Source organism: Delphinapterus leucas, chromosome X, assembly GCF_059928025.1.
Source record: "Delphinapterus leucas isolate spDelLeu-1000000601 "Yukka" chromosome X, BTC_Dleu_Yukka2, whole genome shotgun sequence".
Classification (NCBI taxonomy): domain Eukaryota; kingdom Metazoa; phylum Chordata; class Mammalia; order Artiodactyla; family Monodontidae; genus Delphinapterus; species Delphinapterus leucas.
The window spans coordinates 1,856,720-1,870,288 of NC_143150.1; the positions used below are offsets into that span (position 1 = coordinate 1,856,720).

Genomic DNA, 13,569 nt, shown 5'->3' on the forward strand with positions numbered 1-13,569 from the left:
GTGGACACTGAAATTTGAATCTCATATAATTTTCACATGCCACAAAATATCCCCCTTCTTCTGATTTTTTTCAACCATTTAAACACGTAGAAACCATTCTTAGCTCACACCTGTACAAAACCAGTCCGTAGTTTGCCAACCCCTGGTTCAAAGAGTTAAATGGTTCTACAAGGTTTATTACAAAAAATAGCGATCTCTACAGGACTTCCCTGGTGGTCCAGTGGCCAGGGCTCCTCACTCCCAATGCAGGGGGCCCGGGTTCGATCCTTGGTCAGGGAAGTAGATCCCACATGCCGCAACTAAGAGATCGCATGCTGCAACTAAAGATCCTGCATGCTGTAACTAAAACCTGGCACAGCCAAATAAATATATATTTTTTAAAAATAGCAATCTCTTGCTTCCACCCACAGTGGTCCATCCATGCCCCAGAATCAACCACATTCAACCCTTTTAGCTGTTTCTTTTGGCATTTACCTCTAGTTCTGTAAATAAATTGTTTATAGTGCTGTTTCTTTATTTTTTAGATTTTGGGAATTATTGATTGACTTCTCACAGTAAAAGATGAGGATGTAGCTCTCTCACCACCCCCATCCTTCTAGTACAGTATACAATCACCTGCATTAGATGATTCTTTGGTGTTCACGTTATCAAGTCTACAGCAACTCTGATGACTTTTCCTTTCTCTCCTGATGTTTTGTTTTCCTTAGAGTTAACACTTGTCTCTCCCCACCCCGTGTTGCTTGTTCTCTACTACTTATTATAGGTCAGCACTTCCCCAAACTGGCTATATCTCCACTCCAGCTGCTGAAAGATGTCCTGCATATTTCATTCACTTGGAGCACTCTCTCCTGGAGCCTTTTGACTTGCCCTCCAGGCCCACGGCCCAGCTGCCAGCCTGGATCCCCTTCCATCATCCTGGAGATTGCACTTGCCTTTCTTTTAGCTTGGGGCCCCAGTTTCATAAATCCCATCTCTACCTCTGTCGTAGGTTCCTCTCTGGTTTTGGTGGCACGTCTTCTCTAGTAGCTTCCAGAAAAAGAATGCAGAGGAAGTAAACTATTTGAGTTCTTTTATGTTAGAAAACGCCTTTAACCTAAAAATTGACAGTTTGGTTATAGAATTCTAGGTGAGGAAATCGTTTTTTCCCCAAATTTGGAAGGCATTACTTCATTGTTTTCTAATTCTTAGTGCTTCACTGAAAAGGCTGAAGACATTCTGTCTTCTGATTCTTTGAATGTGACCTTTTTTTTTTCTCTCTGACAGTTATTCTCTCGGCATATTGAAGATATTATTCAACTCTTCGGGATTTCATTGATGCCTTAGAGAAGGCAGCTTTCAGCCTAAAAGTCATGGTTTTAAAGGTAATCAGCTTTTACAATCTGGCTGCTTCTAAGATCTGTGTCTAAGTGTGGATCTATTTCCGTTTTATCCTGTTTGGGATCTCTTGAGCTTCTTTTTTAAAAAAAATAATTAATTTATTTATTTTTGGCTGTGTTGGGACTTCGTTGCTGTGCATGGGCTTTCTCTAGTTGCGGCAAGCAGGGGCTACTCTTTGTTGCAGTATGCAGGCTTCTCATTGCGGTGGTTTCCCTTGTTGTGGAGCACGGGCTCTAGGCATGCAGGCCTCAGTAGTTGTGGCTCGCGCGCTCTAGCGCACAGCCTCAGTAGTTGTGGCACACGGGCTTATTTGCTCCGCAGCATGTGGGATCTTCCCGGACCAGGGATCGAACCCACGTTCCCTGCATTGGCAGGAGGATTCTTAACCACTGCACCACCAGGGGAGTCCCTTGGGCTTCTTGAATTTGTGGATTTATGTCTGTCATCAGTCCTGGAAAATTCTTAGTGACTATCTCTTAAAACCTTGCTGTTACCTTAGTCTGTCTTCCTGAGGCATGGCAGTTAGATTTTTTGTTAGATTTTCTCATTCTATCTTCTGTGTCTCCTATTTTTCAATTTTATTCAAATTTTATATTTCTTTATGCCTCTGTGCTGCATTCTGGATGCTTTCTTTAGTTCTGTTTTACAATTTACTAATTCTCCAGCCATTTCTTATCTGTGATTAAAACCATCTCTTGAACATTTAAAAACTTTAAAAAATTGTGAAATCCATGCAGAGAAAGCTTTCAACAAAATTCAACACCCATTTATGATAAAAACCCTGCAGAAAGTAGGCATAGAGGGAACTTATCTCAACATAATAAAGTCCATATATGACAAACCCACAGCCAACATCGTCCTCAATGGTGAAAAACTGAAACCATTTCCACTAAGATCAGGAACAAGACAAGGTTGCCCACTCTCACCACTCTTATTCAACATAGTTTTGGAAATTTTAGCCACAGCAATCAGAGAAGAAAAAGAAATAAAAGGAATCCAAATTGGAAAAGAAGAAGTAAAGCTGTCACTGTTTGCAGATGACATGATACTATACATAGAGAATCCTAAGGATGCTACCAGAAAACTACTAGAGCTCATCAATGAATTTGGTAAAGTAGCAGGATACAAAATTAATGCACAGAAATCTCTGGCATTCCTATACACTAATGATGAAAAATCTGAAAGTGAAATTAAGAAAACACTTCCATTTACCACTGCAACAAAAAGAATAAAATATCTAGGAATAAACCTGCCTAAGGAGACAAAAGACCTGTATGCAGAAAATTATAAGACACTGATGAAAGAAATTAAAGATGATACAAAGAGATGGAGAGATATACCATGTTCTTTGATTGGAAGAATCAACATTGTGAAAATGACTCTACTACCCAAAGCAATCTACAGATTCAATGCAATCCATATCAAACTACCACTGGCATTTTTCACAGAACTAGAACAAAAAATTTCACAATTTGTATGGAAACACAAAAGACCCCGAATAGCCAAAGCAATCTTGAGAACGAAAAATGGAGCTGGAGGAATCAGGGTCCCTGACTTCAGACTATATTACAAAGCTACAGTAATCAAGACAGTATGCTACTGGCACAAAAACAGGAATATAGGTCAGTGGAACAGGATAGAAAGCCCAGAGATAAATCCATGTACATATGGTCACCTTATCTTTGATAAAGGAGGCAAGAATATACAGTGGAGAAAAGACAGCCTCTTCAATAAGTGGTGCTGGGAAAACTGGACAGGTACATGTAATAGTATGAAATTAGAACACTCCCTAACACCATACACAAAAATAAACTCAAAATGGATTAAAGACCTAAATGTAAGGCCAGACACTATCAAACTCTTAGAGGAAAACATAGGCAGAACACTCTATGACATAAATCACAGCAAGATCCTTTTTCACCCACCTCCTAGAGAAATGGAAATAAAAACAAAAATAAACAAATGGGACCTAATGAAACTTCAAAGCTTTTGCACAGCAAAGGAAACCATAAACAAGACCAAAAGACAACCCTCAGAATGGGAGAAGATATTTGCAAATGAAGCAACTGACAAAGGATTAATCTCAAAAATTTACAAGCAGCTCAATATCAAAAAAACAAACAACCCAATCCAAAAATGGGCAGAAGACCTAAAGAGACATTTCTCCAAAGAAGATATACAGATTGCCAAGAAACACATGAAAGGATGCTCAACATCATTAATCATTAGAGAAATGCAAATCGAAACTACAATGTGGTATCATCTCACACCAGTCAGAATGGCCATCATCAAAAAATCTAGAAACAATAAATGCTGGAGAGGGTGTTGAGAAAAGGGAACCCTCTTGCACTGTTGGTGGGAATGTAAATTGATACAGCCACTATGGAGAACAGTATGGAGGTTCCCTAAAAAACTAAAAATAGAACTACCATACGACCCAGCCATCCCACTACTGGGCATATACCCTGAGAAAACCATAATTCAAAAAGAGTCATGTACCACAATGTTTATTGCAGCTCTATTTACAATAGCCAGGACATGAAAGCAACCTAAGTGTCCATCGACAGATGAATGGATAAAGAAGATGTGGCACATATATACAATGGAATATTACTCAGCCATAAAAAGAAACAAAATTGAGTTATTTGTAGTGAGGTGGATGGACCTAGAGTCTGTCATACAGAGTGAAGTAAGTCAGAAAGAGAAAAACAAACACGGTATGCTAAGACATATATATGGAATATAAGAAAAAAAAATGTCATGAAGAACCTAGGGGCAAGGTGGGAATAAAGACACAGATCTACTAGAGAATGGACTTGAGGATATGGGGAGGGGGAAGGGACATATATACACTACCAAATGTAAAATAGATAGCTAGTGGGAAGCAGCCGCATAGCACAGGGTGATCAGCTCGGTGCTTTGTGACCACCTAGAGGGGTGGGATAGGGAGGGTGGGAGGGAGGGAGACACAAGAGGGAAGAGATATGGGGACATATGTATATGTATAACTGAGTCACTTTGTTATAAAGCAGAAACTAACACACCATTGTAAAGCAATTAGACTCCAATAAAGATGTTAAAAAAATTGTGAAATCCGGCATATGCATATAAAGGTGCAGAAAACATCAACATTTAGTTTAGGAAGTAATGATAATGTAAACACACATTTAATTGCTATTCGGATCAAGTACACTAGCCTCCTCTTGTCTCTCCAATCACCATCCCCTTCCCCCACTCTAGTGGGAACCACTATTGATGTTTATGCTACTGAAGCCCATGCTTTTCTTTCTTTTTAAAAATTAATTAATTAATTTATTTTTGGCTGCGTTGGGTCTTCATCGCTGCCCGCGGGCTTTCTGTAGTTGCGGCAAGCGGGGGCTGCTTTTCGTTGCAGTGCACAGGCTTCTCATTGTGGTGGCTTCTCTTGTTGCAGAGCACGGGCAGGCAGATTCTTAACCACTGTGCCACCAGGGAAGTCCCCATGCTTTTCTTTACAGCTTTACTTCCTTCCTGTGTATGCATCCCTAAACAACATCATTTCATTTTGCCTGCTTTTGAACTTTATATCAGCAGAACCATATATAGTATGGATTCTTCTGTGTTTGGCTTCTTTTGTTCAACATTATGCTTGTTCATTCATGTTTTCAAGGCTGTAGTTTATTTTTATTGTTGTATAGCAGTAAACTGTTGAATATATTACAGTTCACTTACACATTCTATGATGATAGGCCAGGTGGGTTGTTTCTAGCAGTTGGTTATTGGGAGTATTATTGTACCTGCCTTTCAAGGATATATCTAGGAATGCAACTGCTGGGCCATTCAGTATGGATGTCTTCAACTTTATGATATTACCAAATGCTTTCCCAAAATATTTGTACCAATTACTCTCCCACCAGGAGTGATTGAGGGTTCCTGTTGCTCCATGTCCTTTCTGAGATTTATTATAGTTTAAGTTTTGCCAATCTGCTAGGTGCATAGTGGTATCACATGTTTTTTTAAATATCAAGGAATAATTTGCATAGAATAAAATACACAGAACCAAAATATCTATTACACTATAATCACTCCTTGCTTCCCACTGGGAGAGCATTTTCAGATTGAAAACAGTAATGAAGGGCTTCCCTGGTGGTGCAGTGGTTAAGAATCCGCCTGCCAATGCAAGGGACACGGGTGCGAGCCCTGGTCCGGGAAGATCCCATGTGCCGCGGAGCACCTAGGCCTGTGTACCACAACTACTGAGCCTGCACTATAGAGCCCGTGAGCCACAACTACTGAGCCCACGTGCCACAACTACTGAAGCCCACGCACCAAGAGCCCGTGCTCCACGAGAGAAGCCATGACAATGAGAAGCCCGCGCACCGCAATGAAGAGTAGCCCCCGTTCGCCGCAACTAGAGAAAGCCCGCGCACAGCAACGAAGACCCAACGCAGCCAAAAATAAATAAACAAGTAAATTAATTAATTAAAAAAACAGTCATGAAGGTGCTTTTAGTTAAAAAGTAGAAACAGAACAGAGGCTCCACCTGTCTTGGCCTCACCTACCTCTCCTACCTCATCCTTGTCCACTGTACCGTGGTCCCCTGTGTTCCAGTTAGGCTGCTATGTCCATCTTTATTTTAGAGATGAGAAAACCGACCCTCTGAGCGGTTTCTTAACTTCCTCAAGGTCTCAAGAGTGGTAGAGTCGGGATTTGAACTGGGCTCTATCTCCAAGGCTCTTACTATTATCCTTCACCATGCAAGAGACTCATTTGTTTGTGTTACAGCAGAACTGTCCACCCTAGGCTGTCAGCTCTGTGAGACCAAGGAATATGTCTGGCTTCTGTACCACATGGTAGGCGCTCAGGAAATATGTGTTGAATGAATGATTAGATGAAGGAATGAACCTGTTAGGATGCAAATCTCCCTGCCTATCTCTTCTATCCATCTGGCAGTAGCAATACAGCAAGCTGTATGGATTAATGGAAATGAGTTTATTCCATGCTCTACAAGAACAGTTCTCTATAAAACGAGACCCACTGTTGGGTAATTCTTGGAAGAGAAGTCCAAGAACAGACAGGGCAGGTGTGGAGGGGGTTGCTAGCCACCTGGAGGTCATAGTGAGATACACCCATAGAGCAAGGAGCCAGGTGCTGAAGAGGAGGGGAGAATGTCCAGTCTGTGTCGGGCCCACCTCAGATGCACAAATCTTGCAAATGAAGTACTTGCGCATATGCATAAGTACTGTTATAGAGTGGAGCAATTTGTGTCTAATTCTCCCACCATTTGCATCTCACAGAAGTACCTGTTTTGTGATTCTTGTTTCCCAATGCAGGCGGAATACACTAAGAGCCCAACTGCAAACTTCCCCTCCAATGTTCCCTCCTGCAGATCCCTGTCATCCAGTAAGGCTGGCCCCAGTGGCCCCTCCAGCCTCTCAGATGGGAAGCTGGCCCGGAACTTACAGGACAGTGTCAAGCACCGCATCCGGTACCTCTCAGAACAGCTGAGAGTGGAAAAGGCCAGCCTGGACAGGAACACTGTGGGCTTCCTCAAGCTGGTGTCCACAGCTGGCGGCAGCAGGCCCCCATGTCTGGCAGGCCTTAGAGAAGGTGAACCAGCGTGCCTCTGCCACCGTTGCCCAGATTGAGCGAAGGCTCCACCGGTGTCACCAGCAGCTGCAGGAGCTGGAGGAGGGCTGCAGGCCCAAGGGCTTAGTGCTGAGGGCAGAAAGCAGCCTGGGGTACAACCGCGAGCAGCCCAGCGAGAAGGCTCTGTTTCAGAGTCCCCCAAGCCAGGTGCCGAACACTGCCCATCCACCGACCTGTTTGATGTCATTAGACACCTCTCTCCAGAGAGTCACTCCCCAGCCTTGCAGCAGGGGAGGTCCTCGGAGACCAAGCATGGGGCCCAGCTGTGAACCCTGCTGTGGCAGAAGGTGAAGGAAGAGTGGATCAAAGTCAAGACCTTCCACCTCAGCTTGCAGGTGTCCTATCAGAGCCTCAAGGAGCGGTATGTGGGATCCGGACGCGCAGGCTCAGTGGCCATGGCTCACGGGCCCAGCGGCTCCGCGGCATGTGGGATCCTCCCGGACCGGGGCACGAACCCGTGTCCCCTGCATTGGCAGGCGTACTCTCAACCACTGCACCACCAGGGAAGCCCTCCATTTCTATCTGGACACTTCCTGGGGTCCCAGCCGCCCTCAGAGGTGCCATACACCCTCCTCTACATTAAATAATCCTTACAGCAGCTTCACCAGGCAGGGAGGGATTCGCTGAGATGAGCCCACATTCCCAGCACTTTCACGGAAGAACTCTGCAATCCCTTTAGCATCTGCGTGTTTGTGGGGAAGTGGTGATGGGAATCAATTGTCTTGTTTTCACAAAGAAATCCTACCCACATTGACGCCACTTGACAAATCCCTCAAGAGCAGTTCAGGAGTACGAAGCTTCAACCCATGGTCAAATAAGGTAGCCAGTGAGAATTCAGATTTCTTTTGGACGTGATTTTCTTTTTGAAATTTTGAATTGTATTTTATTTTTTATACAGCAGGTTCTTATGAGTTACCCATTTTATACATATTAGTGTACATTTGTCAATCCCAATCTCCCAATTCATCACACTACCAGCCCCCGCCGACACCATTTTCTCACCTTGGTGCCCATATGTTTGTGCTCTACGTCTGTGTCTCTATTTCTGCCCTGCAAACCAGTTCATCTGTACCATTTATCTAGGTTCCACATATGTGCATTAATACACGATATTTGTTTCTCTCTCTGACTTCCTTCACTCTGTATGACAGTCTCTAGATCCATCCACGCATCTACAAATGACCCAATTTCGTTCCTTTGTACAGCTGAATAATAAATAATAGTAATAAAGCTCTTCTTCATATGGACTGATTTCTTGTCTAGTTGTATCAACTAGCCATCTTCTCACATGGCACAAGAGAATGAGGCAGCCGTCTGGGGCCTCTTTTATAAGGGAGGTAATCATTCATGAGGGCTCCCCCCTCATGGGCTAATCACTTCCCAGGGCCCCACCTCCAAATCCCATCCCTTTGGGGGTTAGAATTTAACAGGTGAATGAGGGGGAGAGGTTTACAAATATTCAGTCCATAGCAGTGTCTGTCCAACTATTGTTGCTCCTATGTTCCCTTTTTCCTGCTGAGATAATCAAGGTTTTCATTTACATTTTAACTTCTCTACTGCCTTTTTAGGCAATTATCAGTTTTCACTAAAACTTTACAATTCACCTATGAAATGGAAAAAAGCGCTCACCATCTCTGGGTCTGCAAAGTGCCTACCCTACCCTCTCACTGGAGAGGTGTCCCATGGGTGCTGAGCAGGACTCCGACTCTTGACCCCCGCCCTCACCTGCAGCATCCCTTTCCCTCCATTGCCCACAGCAGAGGCCAGACTCAGCTGAAACTTTCAGAGAAATTTACTAAGAGAAACTTTGACTGAAACCATTGAACAGAGGGCATGATAACACAGAGAGGAACTTGTAACAGCCACCAGAGTCCGGGGGTCACAGCCCCCCCACCAAGGTCCCCAACAATGTGCCTCCACTACACCCCACCTGGCGGCCCTCCATCCCCCCACTGCCTCCCTTCCTGAGGGCCCTGCGGGTGGTGTCTCGCCAGGAAGATGGGTGCCGGCAATGCCCGCTCCCCCAGGTCAGCCACTCCCCCTCTGGCCCACATGCCCGGGGCCTGGCCCTGCCCTATGGCTGGAACAGGAAAGTCCCACAGCAGGGCACCCACCACTGAGCGGACGACGAGGTGTCCCGAGGAACAACGTGGCGGCCTTCAGTTGTACTGCTAATTACTTTCACATTTCCAAGTAAATTTCTATTCCAATGCCATGTTATCTTGTTCACCATCACAAAACAATATGGGAATCCTACAATTTGTTTTACACAATTGCAAAACTCTTGTCATTGAACTGAATTAGTGCAAATACATGTGTGATTAATGTCATTTGCAAACTTAGATACTGAAGCTTATTAAGCCTTCTTTCAAATGGAACAATATCTGAAAACTTCCTAAAGAAAACACAGATGATATTCCATGTCATCTTACACAACAGGAACCCAAAGATGCGACACACCATGTTCCCCCCACTCGCAGGGGCCCTCACTACTTGGAAACTCGACCGCTCTCTCTTCAAACTCAGAGTGAAGGACCAGCCTCACTTGCTACCAGTGAACTTGGGCCTGGAAGGAGCCTGGCTGCTGCTCTGGCTCAGGCTCCCTCTTCCTCGTCGCTCACACCCTCTGCACACAGGGATGGGAAGGACCTGGGATCCAAGCTACTGACCCTGAGCAGATGCTCCAGGACCTGCCACTTGCTGGTCTCCGCGTAGGCCCGGGCACCCCACAGGAACTCGTAGCGGGCAGGGTCGCTGTGGGGCACCCGCCGGTACTCCAGGTAGCCCTCCTGCACCCACACTTTGGTGAGCAGCTCCCTGGGCTCCCCATAGATGCAGGGCTCCCTCCCGGCACACACCCCCATGTTGCCGAGCACTCCCCACACCTCCTCCTCAGGGGCGCGGTCACCGAACAGGGTGATCACGCCCAGGACCAGCACCAGGAGGCCGGCCTCGGGCGTGCTCTGCCCGTCGCTCAGCACTGCATCCCAGGTGAGGCCCAGGGTGGGGACCAGGACGTAGGTGCGCTCGCGGGAGTCCACCTCCTTCACGTCCAAGCCAAACACCAGCTGCAGGCACTCGCGAGCGTGGCTGAAGACCTCGGGGAAGTGGTCCCGATGCCCCCGGAGGACCATACTCAGCATCTCCGCCTCGGAGGTCGGCGGCGATACACGAGCAGCAACGCCACCAGGTCAGCCATCGGCACAGCAAGTGCCTCGCGGGGCAAGGGCTCGGCATAGGCGGAGACGGAGGGGGCGCCAGGGGAGGCGGAGGACGAGCGGGATGCGGCCTCCTCCCCCGCAGCCCCCAGCAGCGGCGCCTCCACCGGACCCTGGGCCGGGACTGGGGCCTGAAGGTCGGCCTCAGGCTGGCGGAGCTCACTCATCTCGACCAGGGGCCTGATCACTGGGGTCGGGCAGCCCACGGGAGTGTGGGCAGGGGACCTCGTGCCTGGGGTAGAGAGGGGGTGTGAGCGGCCTCGGCAGAGAAAGGCACCCTGGGCAGCTCTGACAAAGGCCACTTACAGGTCTCCTCTTAAAGGCTGCCCTCGGGCCTCACAGGGGCGCTCCTCCTGGGCGGCCTGTCCCCTGCCAACCTGAAGAAGGAAGTGAGGGGGCTCCTCAGGGTGCAGCCAGCACGGCCCCAGGTTCTGGGGCTGTCAGGGGGGTGGGGTGACTTGGGTGTTGTGGGGTCCCCTCTGTTCTGGGAGGGGGAGCCCCTGGGTACACACTCAGGGCACACACCTCCCCTTGACTCCTGGCGCTGCCTGGGCCTCCTCTGCTCTGTGCCCTGAGGACACGGTCCTCAGACCTGGGCCTTCGCCTCCCGGTTCCTGGAGCCCCTGTAAGAGGAATGGAGGGCGCACCTCTTGTGTAGACTGTGGCACAGCTCTGGGCCTCGGTGCTGGTAGGAGGATTGGGCCGGACTCTGTGAGGTGCCCCAGTTCTGAGTTCTGGGGTGGGTGGTCCCCTCGGGGCTCGCTCGTCGTGCTCACTCTTCCCCTTAAGGGCCTGGACCCTCCCCTTTGCAGGCCGGAGGAGAAACTCAGAACAGGACCCCGAATCTGAACAGAAAGCAGTGAGGGGGCCCCACAGGTGGCCGCACCTGCCCAGGGCCTCCCGAGGATCCTAGGATGGGGAGATGCTGGGTCCTCACCTCCTCCTCACATCCTGCCTGGCCTCCCAGCGCTGACCACAGGGGCAGGTTTCTGTTGAGGCCCCTGTTCCAGGGCTGGGGGTCCGCTCAGTCCTCCCTCGGGGTCCTGGGAGTCCACCCTCTGCGGACCTGAAGGCTCACCCCTCACACCAAACACCTGACCTCCTGAGGACCCCGACCCAGAGGTCAGAAAACATCTCATCTGATGACCGTGCTCTGGCGCCTCCAAGGCCCCCGCGGAAGGGCAAAGGATCCCTCCCTGTGTTGGGGTCTAACGTCCTCAGTCCTTCCTTCCTCGTGTGCAGGCTGGACTCTGGGCAGGACCTGGGATTGTCCCGTCTGCCAGTGTGAGTCCCTGCTCCTTAAACCAGGTCTCCAGTCTCTCAGAGACCCTGACGTCAGGACGTCAGGACAGGCCTACCGTGCTCATCCCGCCCCGGGGCCTCCCACGGCCACCTGCAAGGGCGGTGATCTGGTGGGTCCCTTTTGTCCTCCCTCAGGGTCCCCTCAGTCCTGCCTAAGGGCCCTAACCTTAGTCCACCAGGGACCTGACATTTTACCCTCTGCGCTCATGAGACCCCGCCCCTTACCCCAGGTCCCCAGCTTCTCTGAGACCCGGAAGTCAGGAAGTGCTGATGTGTTCATCCCGCCCTATGACCTCACTGGGCCAACTCTGTTCTGGGGTCCACGTTTTCCTCAGTCCTCCCTCAAGCCCCTCACCTTGACTCCACGCAGGACCTGGGATTCTAGCCATAGCACACCTGAGACCGGACGCTTATACCTGTTCCTAAGCCTCTCTGAGACCCGGATACGTAAGTGAGGACTCGCTGCCAAGTGCTCATTCCGCCCCAGGGCCTCCCAGGGCTGAAGGCAGGGAAGGGTATAAGGGTCAGGGTCTCACAGAGACTGCGGAGCGGGTATAAAGGGCGGGGTCTCATAGAGGCTACGGAGGGGTATAAGGGGCGGGGTCTCAGGCGGGCACAGGAGAGAATCCCAGGTCCTGCGTGGAGTCAAGGTGAGAGCACTTAGGGAGGATTGAGGGGAGCCTGGGTCCCAGAACAGAGTTGGTCGTTGGAAGCCATACGGCGGGATGAGCACATGCAGCACTTCCTGACGTCCAGGTCTCAGAGACGCTGGGGAGGGGGTGTAAGGGGCGGGGTCTCAGGCGGGCACAGGAGAGAATCCAGGTCCTGCGTGCAGTCAAGGTGAGGGCCCTGAGGGAGAACTGAGGGGAGCCTGAACCCCAGAACAGAGTTGGCCCTGGGAGGACATAGGGCGGGATGAGCACCTCCACCACTTCCTGACATCCCAGTCTCAGACTCTAGGGAGGGGGTGTAAGGGGCGCGGTCTCAGAGAGGCTGAGGATGCGATATAAGGGTCGGGGTGTCTCGTGGGCACGGGAGAGAATCCCAGGTCCTGCGTTGAGTCAAGGTGAGCGCCCTGAGGGAGGACTGGTGGCAGCCTGGACCCCAGAACAGAGTTGGCCGTGGGAGGCCATAGGGCGAGATGAGCACGTGAAGCACTTCCTGACATCTGGGTCTCAGAGACACTGCGGAGGGGGAGCACGGGGTGGGGTCTCAGAGAGGCTGGGGAGGCGGTATAAGGGTCGGGGTGTCTGGTGGGCACGGGAGAGAATCCCAGGTCCTGCGTGGAGTCAAGGTGACGGCCCTGAAGGAGGACTGAGGGGAGCCTGGACCCCAGAACAGAGTTGGTCCTGGGAGGCCAGAGGGCAGGATGAGCACGTGCAGCACTTCCTGACATCCGGGTCTCAGAGACGCTGCGGAGGGGGAGCACGGGGTGGGGTCTCAGAGAGGCTGGGGAGGCGGTATAAGGGTCGGGGTGTCTGGTGGGCACGGGAGAGTATCCCAGGTCCTGCGTGGAGTCAAGGTGACGGCCGTGAAGGAGGACTGAGGGGAGCCTGGACCCCAGAACAGAGTTGGTCCTGGGAGGCCAGAGGGCAGGATGAGCACGTGCAGCACTTCCTGACCTCCGGGTCTCAGAGACGCTGGGGAGGGGGTGTAAGGGGCAGGGTCTCAGAGAGGCTGGGGAGGGGGTATAAGGGACGGGGTCTCAGGCGGGCACAGGAGAAAATCCAGGTCCTGCGTGGAGTCAAGGTGAGTGCCCTGAGGGAAGACTGAGGGGAGCCTGGACCCCAGAACAGAGTTGGCCCTGGGAGGCCATAGAGCAGAAAGAGCACGTGCAGCACTTCCTGACATCTGGGTCTCAGACACGCTGTGGAGGGGGAGCATGGGGCGGGGTCTCAGAGAGCCTGGGGAGGCGGTATAAGGGTCAGCGTGTCTGGTGAGCACAGGAGAGAATCCCAGGTCCTGTGTTGAGTCAAGGTGAGCACCCTGAAGGAGGACTGACGGGAGCCTGGACCCCAGAACAGAGTTAGCCCTGGGAGGCCAT

The 13,569-nt window shown here is 50.0% G+C and overlaps 2 protein-coding genes across 2 annotated transcripts in view; one reads left to right on the forward strand and one right to left on the reverse strand.

Annotated features, from left to right (window-relative positions):
* The first annotated feature begins 1,349 nt into the window (after positions 1 to 1,349).
* The window catches only part of TEX28 (testis expressed 28), a 44,744-nt gene continuing 32,524 nt past the window's right edge, over positions 1,350 to 13,569 (forward strand). Inside the window, 4 exon segments of the mRNA XM_089903952.1 lie at positions 1,350 to 1,361; positions 6,690 to 6,937; positions 6,939 to 7,129; positions 7,132 to 7,366. Of these exon segments, the coding sequence (XP_089760078.1) occupies positions 1,350 to 1,361; positions 6,690 to 6,937; positions 6,939 to 7,129; positions 7,132 to 7,366 (686 nt within the window).
* LOC149744123 (melanoma-associated antigen 10-like) lies at positions 9,271 to 10,229 on the reverse strand. Its single transcript, XM_089903954.1, has one exon. The coding sequence runs from the start codon at positions 10,146 to 10,148 to the stop codon at positions 9,600 to 9,602; it is 549 nt and encodes a 182-aa protein (XP_089760080.1). The 5' UTR covers positions 10,149 to 10,229; the 3' UTR covers positions 9,271 to 9,599.